The 21,481-nt window shown below is 38.8% G+C and overlaps 1 protein-coding gene across 2 annotated transcripts in view; it reads right to left on the bottom strand.

Annotated features, from left to right (window-relative positions):
• Positions 1–9,235: 9,235 nt before the first annotated feature.
• Positions 9,236–21,481, bottom strand: part of LOC140789932 (protein virilizer homolog) — a 48,947-nt gene continuing 36,701 nt past the window's right edge. The window contains exons 19-29 of one of the 2 annotated variants that reach the window (XM_073139847.1): positions 21,172–21,387; positions 20,901–21,053; positions 20,770–20,823; positions 20,486–20,697; positions 20,331–20,400; positions 18,484–18,803; positions 14,586–14,763; positions 12,993–14,519; positions 12,121–12,924; positions 11,956–12,027; positions 9,236–9,664 (exon numbers count right to left, since the gene is read on the bottom strand). In XM_073139847.1, coding sequence (XP_072995948.1) covers positions 9,644–9,664; positions 11,956–12,027; positions 12,121–12,924; positions 12,993–14,519; positions 14,586–14,763; positions 18,484–18,803; positions 20,331–20,400; positions 20,486–20,697; positions 20,770–20,823; positions 20,901–21,053; positions 21,172–21,387 — 3,627 coding nt within the window. In that variant the 3' untranslated portion in view covers positions 9,236–9,643. The remainder of the gene's footprint in view (positions 9,665–11,955; positions 12,028–12,120; positions 12,925–12,992; positions 14,520–14,585; positions 14,764–18,483; positions 18,804–20,330; positions 20,401–20,485; positions 20,698–20,769; positions 20,824–20,900; positions 21,054–21,171; positions 21,388–21,481) is intronic. The other variant, XM_073139848.1, reaches the window with a different exon arrangement.

Here is a 21,481-nt window from a genome sequence, read left to right as displayed (position 1 = left end):
TAAAGCTCATATACATGAAAAAATACACTTAGAATATTTTGTACACAATTACCAACAAATAAAAACCTAACAACATGTGAGCCGGTTGGAGCCCCAATCTTACGTAGATATGCACTTCATCGTCCTTCCTGACCCATCAAGGGAGGAACAACTCCGACTTCTCTAGGTTTACTTTTTGATTGGACAGCCGAGAGTATTTAGTAAGACAGTCGAGCACCAAGGTCGCATTTTCTCCTATTGCTTGAACAGTGAGAAGAAGATCATCTGCGTAGAGCAGATGAGTTAAACAAGCCTCCCCTACTTGGTAGCCCGTTAGTAGGCCTTGGTCCACCCTCCCGTTCAGCAGACTGGAGAGGTTTTGCGATACAAGGATGAACAGGTAAGGGGAGAGTGGGTCTCCCTGCCGGAGCCCGTAAAGGTTTTAGCCATGGCAACGGAGACCTATTTATAAGGAAGGCGAAAGTGGTGGAGGTATAGGCTGCGCAACCGCCCCAATCTATCTTTGTCCAGCCCGTTGGTCGCATCAAGCCCGTTGGTCGACGATTTCCACACTGGTTGTTACACCAGGTGTAAGGCAGGCCATCAAAACCAAGGTCGCACAAGCGAGCCATGTTGACAAAGTTTGCAAAAGCTTTGGACTTTGGGCCTAGCTCGACCGTGCCTTGGCTCTTTTTCTCGTTTGTGCTCAGGTATGCATTGAAATCCCCGACAACAACCCAGGGCATATCCATGGTAGACAATGGCAGTAGTTCCTCCTATAGCCCGCGTTGTTTTGCCGGGTGGTTACTAGCATACACAACACTGATAATACAAGATTCTCCCGTCATTGGGGAGATCACCTGCGTATCGAGAAGCTGCCACCACCTCCACTAGTCCAATCTTTGTCTTCCACAGTAGGATGATGCTGCCGGATGAGCTGACCGTCGGGACAGCGAACTAGGACCAACATCTCCCCATGGCTTTTGCCACAGTGCTTGCCTTATCTCAGTCCACGTGCGTCTCTAGCAGCCCGAGGATCTCCATCTGGTATTCTCTGTTCAAGTCCCTATACTTGTCAAGGACTTCCTTCTTCATAACTCCCCTATAATTCCAAAATAGGGCCTTATTCCAACTCCCTCTTCAGTTCACTCTTCCCCGTTTGGAGGAAGGCAACTATTCGGAGCCATCAATGGCCACACCTGTGGAGTCTTTAGCTTCGATGTCAACTACTACACCTTGTTGGAGCATACTAGGGGCCACTAGGACCAGTTGCATGCAAGCTTCTTCCATTTCCATATCTTGTTCCTCTGTGTTGCACCGATTTGGCAGCAAAGCTTGTCTGACAGCCCTCACCACCACTTCATGCTTTGCAGCTGGTTGGGCATCCATTTCGGTGGCCGACTTGGAGCTTTTGCCTGCTAAGCCGTCCTGGTAGATTTCTGCTAGATATGGGTTGTTCGTCCTTGCCCTCGGGTCATACTTCTTTAGTGTTTTAACATATGCCGAGCGTGTTGTCCCTTCCTTGCCAGACCCCAAGCGTATGGCTCCACCATTAATGGTAGCCACTCCTATGACTAGCCTATGCTCTTCTTCTGCATTCCTGGTGTCCAAGCATCCCATGCCCATTAAATGGCCCTCTGTCGTGAGGCTACTTTTGGCTCTTCTCTCCCTTCCTACACTTCACCCTTCTTTGCCACACTCCTATCACTTCTAGCTTGTTTTGGTACCTTATTTTGTGGCTTTGATTGAGTGGCAGTCTTGTCGACCTCCCCTATCTTGGCCTTATCCTTTGCTCCACTAGCTCTTGGGCTATGTCCTTTAGCTTGCGGGGCCCACTTTGCATGGCTCCTTGCAGCATCCAGGGTACGTGGCCTCCCTTCACTATGCTTTGCAGTTGCGCTCGCCGGTTCTGCCTTCCTCCTAGTATTCTGCAACTTAGTATCATGGCCAGTCACCCTTTGCTCCTCCACTGAATCGTACTTTCTTTAGCTCGGGTTTGGTCCCCGCCTCGCTCGAGGGAGCTCTTAGGCTTTAGCTCCATTTTGATTGCTTGCCGCCACTCTGCTTTTGGTACCATTTGACATGCTTTGCATTCTTCTTCTCGGCTTTCGTTGGACTGTGTCCCATGGGCCATAGGTTGACTCATGCTCATCTTCGCCACCCTCAACCTGGTTTCCTCCACTACTTGTTTCCTTTGCCGTCTCCTCAGCAGGCACCTCCTTTCGCTCCTTCGATTTCTCACCCACCTTCTTTGTTGGCAAGCATAGTTCAACCTTGTGACCTATCATTCCACATCGGTAGCAGGTCGCTGGTATCACTTCATAAGTGGCCAATTGCTCCAGCTCATCCTCCTTTGGTCCTAGCCACACTACTGTCTTTAGTGGTTTGGATATGTCTATCTCCACGCATACCTGAGCATATCGGCTACGCGTGTGATCCAAGGTAGTTTCGTCCACCCTGAGTGGCTTACCAAAATATGCAGCCACTGGAATTAGTGCTTCGAGTTCCCAGTACTCCTTGGGAAGATTTGGTAATTGTATCCACACCGAAGCCATAGCTAAAGCCGCTAGTGAAGGTCTGAAGTTGTTCCTCCACGGTATCAGCTTGAGGACCTTCCCTAAAACTGTCCCAAGGACCCTTGGAGAGAGCATACTCCATGTCTTCCAGTTTGTCAAATCTAAACACATAGTACCCATCGTCCATATCAGACACTAAGAACCCTTCAATCTTCTGCCATAACTTGGCTAGGGAGACCTTTAGCCTTTCTAGGGGGATTCCCCTTCCCAGGAATCTCCCAAATAGGGACCTCCTCCACTTCTCCCTACACCTCTCCAACACTTCCGACTCCACTATGACGCAGTCGTCGGTTTGTTTCTTCAGCCTAGCTAGGAGCTCCTCTGGAATATTTCCCTTCTGCTCCTTTGGCCGTGGAGCTTCCGCAGCTACCAATGCCCAGGATCTAGGCTGTGGCTCCTCTCGGTCCCTTGTAGACTTGGATGTCGTAGCTCTCCTTAGGTGGACATCCTCCCCTCCTACCGGGGTGGGAGGCTCTTTTCCTTCACTATCGCCAATGCTGTTGCCATAGCTCATTTTTTAATTCAGGTTTCACCTGATTGATTAGATCTTTTTGATATCAAGAGCTGAGAACTCAACTAGTGGTTACATCGCGGGTCCGAACGAACCCCAACCTATCCGAATCCAGAATTGTTACCAATTCCCGAGGTAGCTTATCGGCCCTACACCAATCGCTTCCCACAGCTGATTTTCTTCCTAGCTTGGCCAGCCAATCAACTACTCTATTTCCTTCTCGATAGGTGTGACTAAACTTAATCTTTCGGAAGGAAGACAAGATAGAAAAACATCTTTGGGTGATTCCTCTCAAACTCCAAGGGCCACTATACTCCCCTCTAAATACTTTAATCAGTGCTAGAGCATCCGACTCCACTATCACTCTATCCCATCTACCATAGGCCGCTTCCAAGCCCATCTGCAAGGCCCACACTTCTTGTCGGGTCTGCAGCCGCATGAAGTAGTTGCCCCTCCTCATCTCTAATGATGTACCCAGCACCACCCTGGCACTCACTTATCTTGAAGGATCCATCTACATTGATTTTCACCCAGCCCATTGGAGACCGTTCCCAACGCACTGCAATTGTTAGCTTTCTTGGCGTTTGTATTCCATCAGGCTCCATCAGGTACTCCCGCGCTAGCAAGGTGGCCTTCCAAGCAACTGCCTTGGCTGTTGACCGCTTACCATGAAAAATTCTTGCATTCCTCTCCTTCCAAATCCCCTATATTGTAGACACTATTGCAGACTTGATCCATGTATCTTTTGACATGTCTATGTCCCACCTTTGAGTGATCCAATCCGGTCCCACTAGCTAGCTTTGCCACCTCGTTTCCTTCATCTCCATAGCCAATCTTGCCCACACCTCCAGCGCAAAGTGACAGGAGTAGAACAAATGAGTTCCAGTCTCCGAAAATAGTCCACACATCTCACATTCCAGCTTCAGTCCACACTTCATCCCATAGAGATGCTCACGGGTTGGAACCCGATTCCAAAATAGCTTCCATAGGAAAGCTTTGATGCGAGGTGCCAGGGGTAACTTCCACAACTTCGACCAACCTTCCCATTCTAGATTTTCGCCACCTCTCAAGAAGCTGTACACCGATCTTGTTCTAGCCTCGCCGGTGGCCTCTGGAGCCCAAACCCAGATATCATCCACCTCCTCCCCACCTATCTCCATTGTGACAATATCGAAGGCAACTTCCCTGTTAAAGCAACCCCGGATCTGATCTACATTCCATTTACCGTTCATGAGGAGGTCAATCATCGTTGACAGTCACTTATTCTGCTCATATCTATAACGCTTGGCAGGTGGCAAAACAGGATCGCTGACACCCACGGCTCTTCCAGCACACTAGTATCTTGTCCATTTGCCAATACTCTTCTGGAACCCCTCCCTCAGCTCCTTTGCAGTGTTGCAGATTGCTCTCCAGAACCATGATGATTTTGCCGCTGGCTTTGCCACCCATGGGTTTAAGCGACCATACTTTGACTTAATGATATTCATCCAAGGTATTGAACGACCCCTAAGCACACTGAGCACATGTTTGCCCATGAGAGCCCACTTAGCTGTACGCAGACAGCGAAGACCCATACCTCCTTCCTATTTTGGCCTTATCATTGTTTCCCAGCTAATTAGGTGAATCCCACGACGTCCTTCTCCCTTCTCCTAAATGAAACCTCTGGCAATCTTCATGATGGACTCCAACACACAATCAAGCACATAAGTTGAGCCCAGCCAATAACATGGAATGGCTAAAAGGGTTGATTGCACTAATGTGATTCTCCCCGCCAGAGAGAAAGTGTTGCGTTTCCACCCTGCAAGTTGCTACTTCACTCTATCTACTAGCTCCTGATAGCCAGGCATAGGAATACGGTACCCTGAAATTTTTACCCCGAGGTAAGTAAACGACATCTTATCTAGCTTAAGATCCAACCGCCTACAAATATCCCTCTTAGCCACCTCCGGTAACCATGGCGTAAGAAAGATCTCGGACTTGTCAGTGTTCACTTTCTGGTTTGTAAGCTCCAGGTACTGCTCTAGAGCATCCCTTAGCACCTCTACATTCTCTTTAGTTGCCTTAGCCACCAGAAGAAGGTCGTCGGCATATAGTAGATGAACGATCGATCCCACCTCCATGCTATAGCCCTCAAGCAGCCCTTCATTAACTTTTGTCTTCAGAACGGAGGTTAGGACTTGCGAGCAAATAATGAAGACACCTGATTGATTAGATGTGGCACTCCTTGGCGTGGTCGATCAGGTTGGGACCAAATGCTGGCTGCAGGATTTGGTGCAACGTCATTGGCAAGGATTTGATGCATCTAAAACCTATTTTTAATGTCTGTGTGTCACCTGAAAACTTAGATTTTTTTCACAATTCTATCATGCACAAGCTTAGCACGTCTTCTCCAAGCTTCATTTTAGTAATAAAAATGATTTTAATCAATAATTGAGCATTTAATATAGTGAAACTTTAGTTTAGAGAACTTTTAAAATGAACTAAAAAGACACTTATGTTTTAACAATTAAGCTAGTAAAAGTAATATTCCAAGAGTATATTAAATTGGCATCCAACTAATTATTTTCATATTAACAAACGTTTTTGTCAAGATGAACTGATCCAATATCTCCATTTTTATTTATTTTGGTGACTGATCCGCTAGGTTGAATAATTCTACTTGCTCCCCGTAAAATATCTGTCTGTGGTCTTGGCCTTGATAGAAATTTGCAGAATTCTGTTTTCTAATTCGCTGATGACACAATTTTCTTTTGTGAAGCAAATGAAATAACTTTCCTTCAGCTTAAATGCGCCCTTTATTTATTTGAGATTGCTCCCGAAACTCAAAATCAATTACTCTAATCCTACCTCATTGGGATTCGCCCTAATTTCCCCTCTTCATATTGGGCATCTTTAATAGGTTGCCAATTTGGGGTCTTTTCTTTATCCTAATTGGGTCTTCCCTTGAAGACGGGTCTACTTCATTCTAACTAGATGCAAATTGTTGACAAGTTTGAAAACAGAATATCATTTGGCAGTCACTTGACCTTAGTAAATACCGTTTTGTCTACTACTCCTTTATATTTAATGTCATTAATTTGGATCGTATCTTTTGTTATCAAGAGGTTAGACAAGACTAGAAAAACCTTTTCTTTGGAAAGATAAATGTTCTCGTTCTATATTCCATTGCCTTGCTTATTGGAAGATGGTGTGTAAGCCAAAGCTTATATGTATTCTTGTCTCCGATTATGAATATATCTCTACTCCACAAGTGCTGGTGGAGATTACTCCAACCTGATTATCATTCACCATGGAAGGATATAACCTTTTTCTCTCATTATGGAAGGTGGATTCCTACGAAAGAATCACACTCTACCTTATTTTTCTACTTCTTTAAAGTTTTTTCATTCACTTGTGAAATAAGGCTAATTCTAAAAGAAACATTCTAATTTTTAGCACATAAAGAAGAGAGGTAATACCACTATAAGCAATTCTACTGTTTAGTTAAATATTAGTATAATAAGTAATAATTATATTTGATGTGACATAAAACTAATATTAAGATAACAAAGTATAGTGAATTTATATTGGGAATTAGTAAACTAAATAATAATTGGTTGTGGCAAAATAACAATCTTGGTTTATTATTAAATTAATTTTTAAAAATTATATGAAATAAGATGAGAGAAAGAATGATGAATTAGTATACCAAAATAAGTTAAATTATTAATTAGCTACTACACGAGAACAATAAAATTTATTCTACAAATTTATTTCTATTTAACAAATGAACGCGGGGCTCAGAGTGCTTTCCGTTTGATATTGCTGGATAATGTATCAATGACTCTTTGGACATCATTTTGGCTTGACAGGTGGCATGATAATATTCCTCTTTAATAGGATATTTCTTTTACCATTCCTGGTCAACAATTAAAAGCTGATCACCTGGTCCAACCCTTGCTTAACTTGGCCTCGTCAATGTTGTGCAAACTGCTTGAGATTAAATCAAAGCTATTATACACACCCTATCGATAGGGTTCACCTCTTCCTAAAACATCTGCAAAGATTTTCCTTCTTTTATTTCATCTTGTAGCCCTTGATAACTTGTGAAACAAGAATAATCATTTTTATTCTAATGTAATAACTAAACAACACTTACTTATTCTGGAATAGTAATTTATCATTCTGTCTCATCTTATTCTATATAACTTTTAAAACATAATTTAATAATAATTTATAATTATTATTTTGCCAATAGATTAGACAACACTTAATTAATATCACCTCAACTACTATTGAGATTCCCTCTCTCTCTCTCTACTATCTCTTTTCTTAAATATCGATCATCTCAGCTACGGTTTAGATTTTCTCTCTTCTATCTCTTCTTTTAAATATTGGAATCTCATCTATAGTTGAGATTCCATCTTTTTTTAGACTAATAAATTCTGCAGAAATAGAAGAAAAAATATTAAGCCAGCACTCTTTTCTCACGATGCGAGCCTTGCATTACCCCCACAATGTCTTTTTATTTTCCATAGTGCATGGTCATTTAGATAGAGTGTGTAGTTATAACACGCATTACCTTGCAGTGCCTATTTATTTCCTTTAGTGCATGATTATTTTATATAGAGTGCATGATTATATCTGTAGTGCCTCTTTATTTCCTCTAGTGCATAATTATTTTATATAGAGTGCGAAATTATAACCTTACATTACCCTGTAGTGCATCTTTATTTCCTTTAGTGCATGTTTATTTTATATAGAGTACAGTGTTACAACCCCATATTACCTAGTAGTGCCTCTTTATTTCCTCACATAGACCTTCCTTGCCGCCAACGCACACGTTACAGAGATTAAGCAAGCTACCTTGGTTATATAGAGTATAACCCTACAGTGCCTTTTTATTTTCTTTAGTGCATAGTTATCTTATATAGAATGCAGGGTTATAATCCCGGATTACTTCGTAGTGCCTCTTTATTTTCTCTAATGCATAATTATTTTACATAAAGTGCGGTGTTATAACTCTACATTACCCCTCTATTGCCCTGTAGTGCCTCTTTATTTCTCCTAGTGCATGATTATTTTACAGTATGCAAAATTATAACCCCTCATTATCCTATAGCATCACTTTATTTCCTCTCACTTTTATTTCCTCTAGTGTATGCTTATTTTATATAGAATGCAACATTATAATCCCGTATTACTCCACAGTGCATTTTTATTTCCTCTAATGCATAGTTATTTTAAATAGAGTATGGAATTATAACTCCGCATTATCCTACAGTGCCTCTTTATTTTCTTTAGTGCACAATTTTTTTACAGATTGCAAGATTATAACCCCACGTTACCCCCACAGTGCATATTTATTTTCTTTAATGCATTGTTATTTACATAGAGTACAGAGTTATAACTTCACATTATCCCACAGTGCAAACTTATAGCCCAGCATTACCCTATAGTACATAGTTATTTCCTCATAGTATAGGCATATAAAATATTTTAAGTCCACAATTGTAATAAATAATAAATATCATTTAAAAAATTACTATTTACTACTACTACTTTAATATATACTCAAAGGTATTTCTATCATTTAACTTAAAACATTACCAATTCCCAATACAATTTTATTATTCTTTAATACTTTAATATCAATTTTACATCACATTAAATATAATTATTACTCTATATACTTATATTGAACTAAACATTAGAATAACTTATACTAATATTAGCTCTCTTTTCTAGTATTAAAAATTAGAATAGTTATATCTATTATAGCCTTATTTGACAAGTGAACACAGCCGTAATTCTTAACTTTCAATTAATATATATATCTAATTAAGCCTTAATCCTCATTTCTCCGAAAAGATAAAATTAGTCATGCTTTCGTGCAACCAACAGAGGCCAAAGCAAGACAAATCAAAACAAATGAAATTTATGTAATATGAAAGCCATTGGTGTTCCATTTCCTCCTACCAAATTAGATCTCAAACAGACGAATACAAGACCTATGTGCATGCAGTTCCAATCCACTATATTACTAAATTTGGAAACATATGGCAAGGATTTCGTTGACTTTAATTGTCTTGGCACTTGCCATTTCATTCAAGGTGAATCATGAGGGACCATAGATTGTTTCTTGCAAATCTTCTTGGCACTTGTCATTTCGTTCAAGTGAATCATGGACTGACCATAAATTGTTTCTTGTAACTCTTGGATAACATCCATAACTCAGCTCATAATTGTTACAGAATGAATTACTTGCATTCAGATACAAGTAATCAACAATATTAGCCGTACAAAAAAGTGAATAGTTAAAATAAAATATGAAAAAAGAACTACTAGTGTTACATTATTCACATTATAGAGACTGTACATACGAAATACATGGGCATAGATAGCTCTCCATAAAGCTAGCTAGGCTGATAACCTTCTATATTTTGACTGTCCTCACATCTATAATAAGGTGCTGCCACAAAAGGAGACACCATTTTGATGGAGGCGCCAACAATATCAGCCAAAATTTCCTCATACCAATGAGAGGTGATCTGCGCAAGTAATAAAATACATCCAATTTGTAGGCACTGCACTGCAGCTATAGTTGGCCGAGGCGCTCCTGATAATTCAATAAATAGAAGGAAAAGCAGGCATGGAGGATCAGAGAGTCATACAGTAACACAACAAACAATTCCTAGAATCATTTCAATCTCATCAAATATTTCCTAACAAGGCAAGTGACTACAGATTATTGTACAGTATAAAAAAAAGTCAAATAAAGTTGATCTTACAAGGCATTTGTTGATCAAGCATACAAGCACATTAGATTTGTTCACAAGAAACAACTGCACAATTGTGACGACTCATTTTAGTTTGGATACCTAAAATTGCGGGGAATAGATTTATTCAGAAGAACAGAGAAATAATTGGTGACAAATGGCTCCCAAAATTGGATCAAAAAGCTACAAAAGTCAAAGGCCAAAAACAATTGGCTACCCTTGATCTTTAGTAGTTGGAGTATATTAGTAGTCATCTCACAAAATGACAAAATGACAAAATGGTTAGTCTAAGTGCTAGAAGTAATGCTCTGTGCTTTTGTAAATTGGCAACACAGTAAGAATTACCTCTAGTAATTGTCACAAATGCAAAGCTGTACTGTTTCGTACTTATCTCCAACCTTAAAGCATCAATAATTTAATTATTAATTTCTTCTAGAATGAACTGAACACATTTGACTGTCAATCGGAGGCTTTTGCAAGGCAAAGCACATTGTAATAGTTACAAAAATTGAGCTAGAAAGCAATTTTCCATAACATAAAATAGTGATATGTTATGATTATGCAATCTAACAATTGAAAAGATTATTCACTGTATTAGACTTTAGTTTCAAATAGGGGTATTTTTTAAATAAAAGTAGGGGTTCTATGCAAAAGTATTGCTCATGGTAAACAGACATCATAATGGGTACAAAAATCAAGATAGAAAGCAATCTTTCCATTACATAATAATGATTTTCTATAATTATGCAATCTTAAGAATGGAAAGGAATATTGAAGACGCATGAATCTTCAGATTAGAAGTCTATATTTAAAGAATAGGTCTAGTTCTTCGGGTTATTACTCTTTAGTTCCAGGTAGGAGGAATATTTTTGGAATATATGCTAGAGTACTGCTCACCATGAAAGTACTACAGCTGCAATTACTGTTTAAGATACTGTCATCTAAACAGTGGAAGTAATGCTTTTACTTATTGTTTGACACGTGCTAACGTTTGTTTTGTTTACATTTGCGTTCTACCTGCAAAGGGCTCAATTGGCAGAACCTATGTGGGTGCTGTAATTTGAGAAAAGGCTTGAAAGCTTGGTTTGGCTGTTGCTCCTGTTTTTTGTTCTTTCTCATATCATTTCTTATGCACTCTGTCTCTATTCTAATCCTGTCCTCTTCTCTACTGCATATACATACTTCATGGTCTTTTCCAGTCCCTTCATCTAATATTTATCATACACTAAGATATTATTTTTCTATCCCATTTTCAGCAATGGGATAGTAGAGAACCATCCTAGTTTTATACCATACATTTATTTACCCATAGGCCCATCATCACATTGTACGTCATCTTTACCTTGGCTTCATCACATAGTAAGTCAATTAAATAGTATCGGCAGTATTAGAATTCACCACACTGACTGATCTGGAGTAAATGAACATATTGACCAACACTAAACACAGGTCAAATATGGCCATAATTATGACTTGTAATGAGACGGCAATGCATTGGCCAGGTATTTTCTTAAAAAACATATGCCAATTCAATTGTCTAACTTAATCTATTATGAAGAGACATAAATCAGAAGCCAAGACAATCTTGGCAGTTTGAAAAGGATGAAACATCTATAATGGAAGATAGTACAAAATGGTAATATTATTCTAGACACATTGAAGCTACTTGTCTTGTCGTAGAGAAGACTAAGTAGTAGCTCTACATTTTGAATTCATCATCAAAATTTCAACCAATATTGCAAAATTCAGGTTGAGATCATGTAGTATCTCTAGATTAACCTTACTATAATAAAACATTAATTTTATGATTTTTCCAACCTTCTTTTAATTTTGTTCATTTTACCTCAATACCTAGCAGCAGCGGTATCTTCAACAAATCTCATGCCATGTGCCAATCCTATTAACACAGAAAATACCGGCCAGCATGGAATGCGCCGATACTAGCATGGCGATCCCACTTGGCATATGTTCATCTTCATTTAAATATGCTTCCATGTCCAAGTGCTTACAAGTTCTAGTTGTGACAAATTAGAGAGTTATGCAAGCCAAGAACATGCAACAGTTTGTGAATAAACAAGATACAAATAGCTGGATATCATATAAACAGATTGTTAAAATCAACGCATCAAACCTGAAGCATCTGCATTAGCTTTGGATGCTGCTCCAGAAGTTGGCAAAGCTTATCTCGATCACTTAGCAGGGACTATTAAAGAGCAACAAACTATTCATCAGCATGAACTGAAATGCAGTGAAAAAAGTAATATTATGTAGTAGGAATAATTTATATACTATGAACCTGAATGGCTTCAGGTGAAGCAAAGTATTGCTGTAAAGTCATCCCAGAGTCATTCTGATGCTGAGATGAGCTATCAGCTTGGATATGATGATCTTGTGATTGTACTTGCTCAACTGCTTGCCGCATAGGTTGCAAAACTTCCTGCTGATAGTACAGCTGTATCTGAGGAACATGAAGCTGCTGCTGAAACTGTAAGGGAACCTGAACATGGATAGAATTTTGTGGGAATGGTATCACTTGTTCAGAATGTACTTGTGGCATATGAATATGAGTGGGTTGTTGTGGAGACTGAGAAGGATGAGGTAGCTGTGGTGGCGGTGGCGGTGGTGGCCTTGGCTGTAATGATGGAATTGAAGGCTGAGAGTTAGGGAGTGTTTGTGAAAGGCTAGACAAAAGCTGGCCTTGAGGCAGAGGTGGCGAGCTAAGAACTGATCCAGGTACTGAAGAAGGTCTACTAATAAGCCATGGTGGTGTAAATGGAGGTAGCGAATAGGATATAGTAGTTCCTGATGAAGGAGTCATTCCTAAACTTGTATCACTATTACGAGAGGAAGGTGAACGCTGATTTCCAACATAATTGGTATGGTTATACACTGAAGCAGGCGAACCAGAGCTTAGTGCAGATGGAGTGGAATATGGTGGAGGAAGTGGTGGTGTTGGTCGTGAAGAGGTAACAGAAGAGAAGTGCTCAGCATGCAACCTACTTCCAGTAAATGAATTCCATGAGAACTTTGACTCTGGATTTAGCAGCGCATTTGAAGATGAACTGTTGCCAGTTGGTAACATATTATTCTCTGTCTGAAGCTGAAAATGGAAGTCAGTACAGAAGAATATAAGGAACTCTCTATAAACAGAAGTCTATCTTCTCTTACCTGAAGCCCTGCAATGGCATTAGGGCCAGTGACATCAAAAGCATGAAAAGGATATCCAGTAGGAAGTGGTGGTTGAGTATCTCCTAAATTGTTCAGTTGAGGTAATGCATGGCTCTGAATAAGGTCAGCATTTTGAGCTGACATGGCAGGAGCTGGAGGGGGGGTAGAAGGCAAAGGTGGCTGGTTGGCAGGAAGCTTCTGGTGGCCATATGCTTGAGACCCCATGGCTGAGGAAATATCAGAAGACATCTGTGAGCTTTTCCTCTGATAGAAATTAGAGGGAGGTAATGTGTTAACAGGTAGCAGTGCAGAATGTGCACTAAGGAAAGACGAAGGAAAGCCAGCTATATTTGCTGAAGGTTGAGCATCAGAGCTCCTTAACCCAGTGATTAGAGAAACAAACTTTGATTCTTCTGGTTGAACATGTGAGTGTTTCTCTCTGCCTGTTACTAAAGGATTTTTCTCCGGAGGAACATTTATATCTTGCAGAGATGGCATTACAGACTTGGAAACTGATTGTCTTGAAGCAACAGCAGCACGTGAGTTTCCATCAGCTGTTGATGATGGCGTACCATTCTGAGGAAACCTACTATTTTCATTTTGATCTCCTTCAGTCTCCTCAGCAGTTGAACCTGGAGAGCTTTCCCCAATAATGGCCGGAGGTGATTGCAAACTGTCATCTGTTTGAGGGAAAGGCAATTTATCATCAGATCCTGATTCTTCATCAAAGACAATGTCAATCTCTTGTTCATCATCAAGATCAGCCTTTGGCTGTCGTAGTTTATCAATCTTCACAGGATCATTATCAATCGGAAGAGACAAAGTCTTGACTTGAGCTGAATTAACAGTCGCTGCAGGCATAGTATTTTGACGCTCCCTTTGCCTTGCCATAAATTCATCCACATGGATTGATGGAGGCCTTCCACTAATTGATCCACCCCGTTGGGACAAACTTACAATATTAGAACCACTACTCGCAGTATCAATATTTCTCTCTCGGGCAACATAATCATCTACATGCATTGATGGTGGTCTGCTTGTGTTAGGCTTGCGCTGACGGAAGGTATCCCTACGAGTAGGTCCAACAGAGACACTGGGGATATTCAGTCCTCGTGAAAATGCATTTAATGAAACAGCTTCAGACCCAGCGTTATCCCGTATACGTCTACCAGATCCTTCTCCTATTGCTAGTTTCTTTCTTGCAGATTGAGTGGGCATCAATTGTCTATCAAGAGAAGAATCAGAACACTCCCACACAAACTTTTCACCAGCTCCTCCATATGGAATATCAGCACTATTCTTTTCTGATTCTACAATGAATTTCCAAGCACTCAAGAAAAATAGTGCAGTTTCATCATCCAACAGAATTCTGGTTAAAGACGGCATTAAATGAGATGTCATAAAGATAGACCGAACGACATCACTTGGGGATTCAAAGCCATCACTAAAAGCAGTGGCTTCTGTGGTGGGTAATGTTCCAGAAGAGCTCTTAAGCAGACACATCATTGATTTCAGATGCTCCTTAACCTACAATTTGAATATATGTACTCAACAAGACTTGCAACAAGTGAAAGCATATATAATAGAGCATACCTCATGTAAGGTGGATTTTCCAATTATAGTAGTCAAATTCTCATTCTCACTAATCTTTTCTTCAAATGTTTTGATTAAATTCACAACTTCATTCAACTTCTCATGAAAGGAATCTGCAGCACCTTCCAGCTCATATGGGAGCCCAAAGAGGCACCTCAAAATCACAATACCCTCCAAACTAGCAATCAATAAAATGAAGTGATCAATATGAGATACTGAATCTAATACCAGAAGATACCTAATTTGCATACTTTAGATAGTAAAGAGCCTGCAAACATGAAGCTGATAATACAGAAGTAAATAGTACAAAACATCAAATGTACAAGGTCATCAAAAGTTTAAGAGCATCCATCAAAACTAATTGGAGGCCAGCTAGTCCAAGCCCATCAAAGATGGCAAATTCAGCATGACATCTGTTGCTCAATATATATCAGTGGAGAAGTCTTTTCATGATTTCAACAAGGAATTCAATGCTTGTGTAAAAAAACTCAATTAAATTGCCAAAGCCTAACTGACAACACAGTTGCATACTTGCATGTAATATGCACCAAAAGAAGTATCATAACCTCTACATCTAAAAAGATAGCCTCACAACAAGGTATCTCACAGTCCGGAATGCACAAACTAACTAGACAAATAAACTAATTAAAAGAAAAATAAAGAAACCAACATAGACAAGCTTCAATAATTGGTTGAAATTACAGATAATACAAGTAAGATTCACCAAATCTTTTTAAGCATCATAAAATAAAATAAGCAAACAGTCAAAGCAATTTTGCTCTAGTAACATGAGAATCTTTATAGTCTCTGATGAACCTTTAGTCTTCCTGACCACCTTGTGCTTTTTCCCCCTTACATGGGATATGTCAACACCTGCATATTACACAGGATTGGTGCTACTCCCAACTCAAACATGAAAGAAATGTTGCCCTATAGTAGTGTCTCATCCATCTCAACTACTCACATTTTGAGCGCATTGCCAACTTTCAAGTTTCAACTAAAACAGTGTAGTCCAATAAATCTAATTATGTGACAATCAATCTGAGATAATCAAGTTTTATTTCTTTTTCTTATTTACTACTGACATCTCGCGACTATCATTCTACTTATGAGTTTATCCTTTACTTTCTAATTTTACCAATATCCCATTGTCCAGTCTCAGATTTTCTTATTCTGAAAAATTATCAGATTCAATATTCATCTCCAGGATTCTAAAGGAGTTTGTCCCCCACTTAGATCCCTCAACTGAAATGACATCATTAGAAAACAATGTATAATATTGAACCTCCATGTTCTATAAGTCATCATAATTAATGCAAGAGTTAAATTTGAACCCTAGCACTACCATATCAAGGTAGGGCATCCATTTATCTCTCAACCCTTCGAATAATTAGCACTCTACTATACATGTCCTTAATTACATCTGCACATATTTATACAATATGTAATGAAAGGGCATTGTTTCAAAAAAAATATCCATTATGGCGACCAGTAGAGTGGTTAGCTACTATCGCCACACCATGGGCTTGGCAGCCCATTATGAAAATTTGGGTTCATGGGGAGCAGTATGGCAACCGTAATGACCGATAAGGTGCCAAACTGCCAATGAAGCAAGCATGGCAGCCAATATGGCAGACATGGAAGGATGTCTGGAAGGAAACAACTAATACATGCATTATAGTATGTCAGAACAATGTTTACCTGTTCATAACATGCTTGCTTGCAAGCAAAATGAAGAGATATAGTTAAATTGGACCAAGTATACTAGACAAGAACATGAATTGCATATGAACAGGTAAATATACTTATGAATTGCATATGAACAGTTTTCCCATATAAATTGCAGATCAGTTGACAATCTTTGAATCTACCAGACAAGAACATGCAACTTCTAAATATATGCCTTGCCAAATGCTATACCTCAGACAATCCAGAATTACGGGCAACACAAAGTCATCTTCTTGATGAAATAAGTATATCTTTATATATGATATATGTTAGTTGTTATTTAATATTTTTGTTTATACTTAAAATATGGCATCAACCACCTAACTTATCATACTAAATTTAATAATACTAAATATATCCTTTTAACAGATCAAGATCACCCAATACAATCAGAGAGAATCAGTCAGATGCATTTATTAGGAAATGCAGTTGCATTAGAAGGTACCAAATGACCCCTTTAAACATCATTCAACTCAATCTTCAGTCCATGACTAGTAGCCAATTCAGCGAAAAGTGCTCGCAACTGCAGTATGGAGGCAGCCACCCCACTCCATAGCACATAAGGGATATGCGGGTGTCTGTGCAGCCTTACATTTTAATATACTATATATAATATTTGGTTAGCAACAAACTAGTATACGCATTAGGTTCAATTGGGACATCGTTAAGTTCTCATTTTTCTCAAAGAAAAAAAAACTATTATATTTATAAATGAACTAAATAATATGTCTAGAACTATATTATAAGCACACAAATAAAATTTGTAGCAACACATTATAATTAAATATTTATTAAACTACAACCCAAGCCCACTCAATCCCAGTGTTTTAAAAGGCGACCGGCGACCCAACTACCTCGCCATGCAGCTAGGCGGCCTATTAATGGCGAGCAAGCTGTCATTTGTTTTTTGGGGGCCCGCGTTGCCATTTGGCGGCCCGTGCAGCCCGCTTCGTTGTTATAGCGGGTCGAGTAAGGTCATACTATCCAATGGATAGTTAGTGACAATTTTTTTATATAAAAAAAAATAGTTGCTAGCCCTAACCCTAATATCGGATCGATCTCTCATCTTCCTCTCCATTCTCTCTTGAGTGATGCAGCAAACGATAGCAATAGTGGCAGCAGCGACAGCGGCAGCCGACAGGTAACTCTTCTTTCTTGTCTTTTCCTCTTCTCTTTCTTCTTTACTTCTTCCCTTTCACTCTCGACGCCACCGATGGCAAGTAGCAACTAGAGGAAGCCGAGAAGGATTGTCTCAGAGAAAAAAGAAGTTTAAAAGGCCACGTGCTCACCCAAAAAGCTCTCCCTCTCACTAGTTGACATGCACCCAAAGAGCCTATTAATTTTAAATGCATTAATAAAATATATAATATACATATGTATATATACATATACATACATATTTGTAAATTATGATATAATGTTATGATTGTAAATGACACTATTAAAAAAAGTAATATATATTATATCACATATAATTATTTTTTATATATCGCATAGGCCATATGTAGCCTAGCAAGGCGGTGGGGTGACTGCCCGCCACCCGCGGCCGTCTTTCAATACATTGCTCAATCCACCTAAATTGCCAAAATGGTGCCTCAAACCGGCAAATGGCCGGCAAAAACTGCACATGGACAGGCAACAATTGGATATGCAGTTCAGCCGCCTTGCTAGGCCACATACGGCCTATGAGAGGCAGTCCACAAGCAACCAACACCAAAGGCAGCCGCCTAGGCGGCCATCAAACTGCCCTTCAGAAAAGTGCTAGTAGTTGTTCCAATATTGCACATTTAATATTCTCATAAGCTCAAGTCTCCATGAAAAACCTTTATAGAGAGTGAAGAGAGGGAAGAGATCAATGCTAAAGTAGTAACCGAGGAATATAGCCAATTAAGAAAATATAAATGATCTGTGATATGCCTTGGATTCATGGCGCCTGCTATCCATTGCACACCATGAATCCTCTTGGTCATCCTTTTTTCCCAACACACTTTCTGGAACATTGGCAAAATCTAAATTTAGCTGTGTAAAATTTTTTTTTAAAGAAAAGATACTTCTCTATAAACTCATCATAAATTTCTGTCAATAGAGACCATGAAGCATCTACAATATTTCTGTAAAAGAAACAAGATGGAGAGAAAAGACTGGTTCAAGACAAGAAAAAGAAACTTACTTGTCACCTTCCAAGGCAAGGCAAATAGCACTCAAAGACAGCACATATACTGTTTCTATTACTAAGTTCCCAGTAGAGTCGGTAGAATCCAGGGACATTAAAAACTTCTTCCAGCATTTCAAGAAGGCATGAGACTGCCTCCAGTCATACTCATTGGAATAGTTATCATCAGTATCCATTTCATCTTGTTCTTGGTCCTCTTGATTAGAAGATTGGATCTGTGAAAAGATCAATGCAAGAGCACTTCTACCTGGACAAGAAGAAATTACCTCCTTGAAAGTTATGGCACATGCTAATAATTCCCTTCCAACTGGTAGTACCTGACAAAGAAAAATTTATCATGATTGCTCAAAACTAAAGTGGACAAAAATAAGCTAAATGAGATCGACCAACTTGAAATGAAAAATGGTTCAAAAAACACATTTGACAGGAATTATATTACCAAAACCAGAAAAGACATCAGATGACTCGGAACAAACTACTATCAAATGTTTACACATGAATTGTGAAACATTCAATTTCTCCCACTTGACATTGACAGCTGTGTCCAACATTATGAAAGACATTCATTTCATCAATTCTAAGTTAATGTCAACCTAAAGAATTTTAATTAAAGATATCATAGTTTCTCACCAACATCCAGCAATGTTCAAAAGATAATCATTGATCTTAAATAAAACAGTTATTTCTACAATCACCCTCTGCCATTGCCCTTGCCAACAATGTAATATCCACAATCAATACAAAAAGAAGGTTTCCCCTAACCCCATCTTTATCTATCTGAAGGTGAATTTAAACGACAAATGGGATGCATGTTTTCAGTCCATATATAATTTTGTCAGGTTTAACTTAAACCTAGACTTAATACTCAAAGAAATAGCAGGACGATTTCCCTACCCACTTCTCTTAAATCATTGAGCAGTGAAAGCAGCACCCTCCTCTCTCTCTCTCTCTCTCCTTCCCTCCAACAGCAGTAGCTACAGTAGGCAACGCAATTGAACTGCCGAACTCTCTTAGATTTCCCCTTGCGATGGCAAATTTCCATAGTCGATAAGGCAACACAAAGACTATGCCAATGGTCAACAGGCCATGAGCACACCCAAAACAGATATAAATTTAAGGCCTCAAATATGAATTGCTTTCAAGTTTCAATCAAACTTGATTAACAAGTATCCTACAATTTCCTCTAAAAGAACAAAGAAGAAAACTACTATTAGAATTAATCAATTGAGAAAAGGGACTCTTACATTCAATCCAAAATAGTTATGAAAATAGAGAACAATAGCAGTACAAAGAGATTAATGGACGAAAAGGATCCATATAGCCAACTCCAAATAGATGGACTAAAGAGTTTAAATGATTTCCATATTAAACACAACAAAATAACTCCAAGGATCAGTAATTTTGGTAAATGACTACCACGAATGCTCTTTTGCAGAGCTCCACTTATTAAATAATTTTCTTAAATAGATAAATAATGAAGAATTATACAGTTCTATTAATAGGAAAAAATTAAACTTTCTGACCGAGAAGCCTAATTTGTTCAGAATATTAATTATTTTTATTACTCATCTCCTAACAAAGTATGAAAACTGCCCATCACCTTCCAAGTACTCAGAAGTAAAATTTTAAAATAGTCAAACCATTTAAAAAATTAGGGGCATTATTAACTTGGCCATTTAGAAATATTTGCTAGTTAATTAATCCCATTGGTATAATAATTAATTCACTCATAATACAATTAAATTAGTTTAGAGACTTTTTCTTATTCGCATTGCATCTACTTGCAAAAGCAACCCCAAGTCATTTAAATAGACAACCATAACCTAGCAAAATGCATAATTTACCTGTAATAACTTCAAGAGATGGCACATAATTAAGGAGCTTTCGTCTACGCTAATGCTCTCATGCAAGGACCTATAATTTTCAAGGGAGGGCGTTAAGAGTAAACAACACAAAACACTTCATCACATAAATACAAAATAATTAGTTAAGGATTTACTCATCATGCAGTTGCAGTTCTTTCACAGATAACATGGAATTGAAGATGAATGCTAAAGACTTTAATAAGGGAAGCCTCCAACCAAGCAAAGTGACATTCTTGGGAGGTACTCTGTTCTCCAAAATCAGCTTTTCTTCTGAGTATGATGCACTTGTACATCTCTGTAGTACTTTCCTAAGTATCCTTACAGTCTCTGTCTTACATAATAATATCTGTACAAAGAAGAATAATAAGAGCCAAGCAAGCTTAAGTAGCAGGACTATTTCAAATATAAATCAAGTAACCTTGGCTGTGGGATGCTCTGACAAGCTTGCAACAAAATGAAGTAATTGATGCACCTACACATGATCCATGGCTCCAAGTTTAGTTGATCAGATGTAAGTAAAATATAAAACAGAAAATACGATCTTATTACCTTAAAGATATCCATATCTGATAGGGATGTTTCATCAACATGATCATCCAACCAAGAAATAATTGGCCGTAGGAGGACAACTGCACATTCTGTCTTCTGGCAGGCGATACGGATTATGAGAACTCTGAGCATATCTTGTATAACTACCAAGGCCTGTAAGAAATAACTAGGTAAGATCACAAATTAACAATATAGCATGTAATTACATAACAAGCAGAATAGTCTAAACAAGTCAATTGAACAATGAAAAAGATGAATATCCAATACATACTGAAGTTGCAAAATGCAGGACAATTTGTGCAATTCTGTCAAGCTGTGGCGTCAGCCGAATAAGTAGTACTGATAGATGTTCTGATTTAAAGTACCAGTTGATTTCGCTCTCTACTTGAGGTCCCAAAACTGTTCCAATGCTCAAGGTTCTAATGGCACTCAACGGGGGGATTCCGTTTTTCCACAGCCATATACCTTCATCTGGAAATAGATCACCCTTTTGATGCAAGAAGCCACAGTATATTTGTTAGATATGCTAGTCATGAAAACATAATTGAAATACCTAACAGTTCTATCAGATCATGAAGCAT

Source organism: Typha latifolia, chromosome 5, assembly GCF_019914945.1.
Source record: "Typha latifolia isolate L0001 chromosome 5, TyphaL0001v2, whole genome shotgun sequence".
Classification (NCBI taxonomy): domain Eukaryota; kingdom Viridiplantae; phylum Streptophyta; class Magnoliopsida; order Poales; family Typhaceae; genus Typha; species Typha latifolia.
This window is presented reverse-complemented; position numbering and strand designations above follow the sequence as displayed.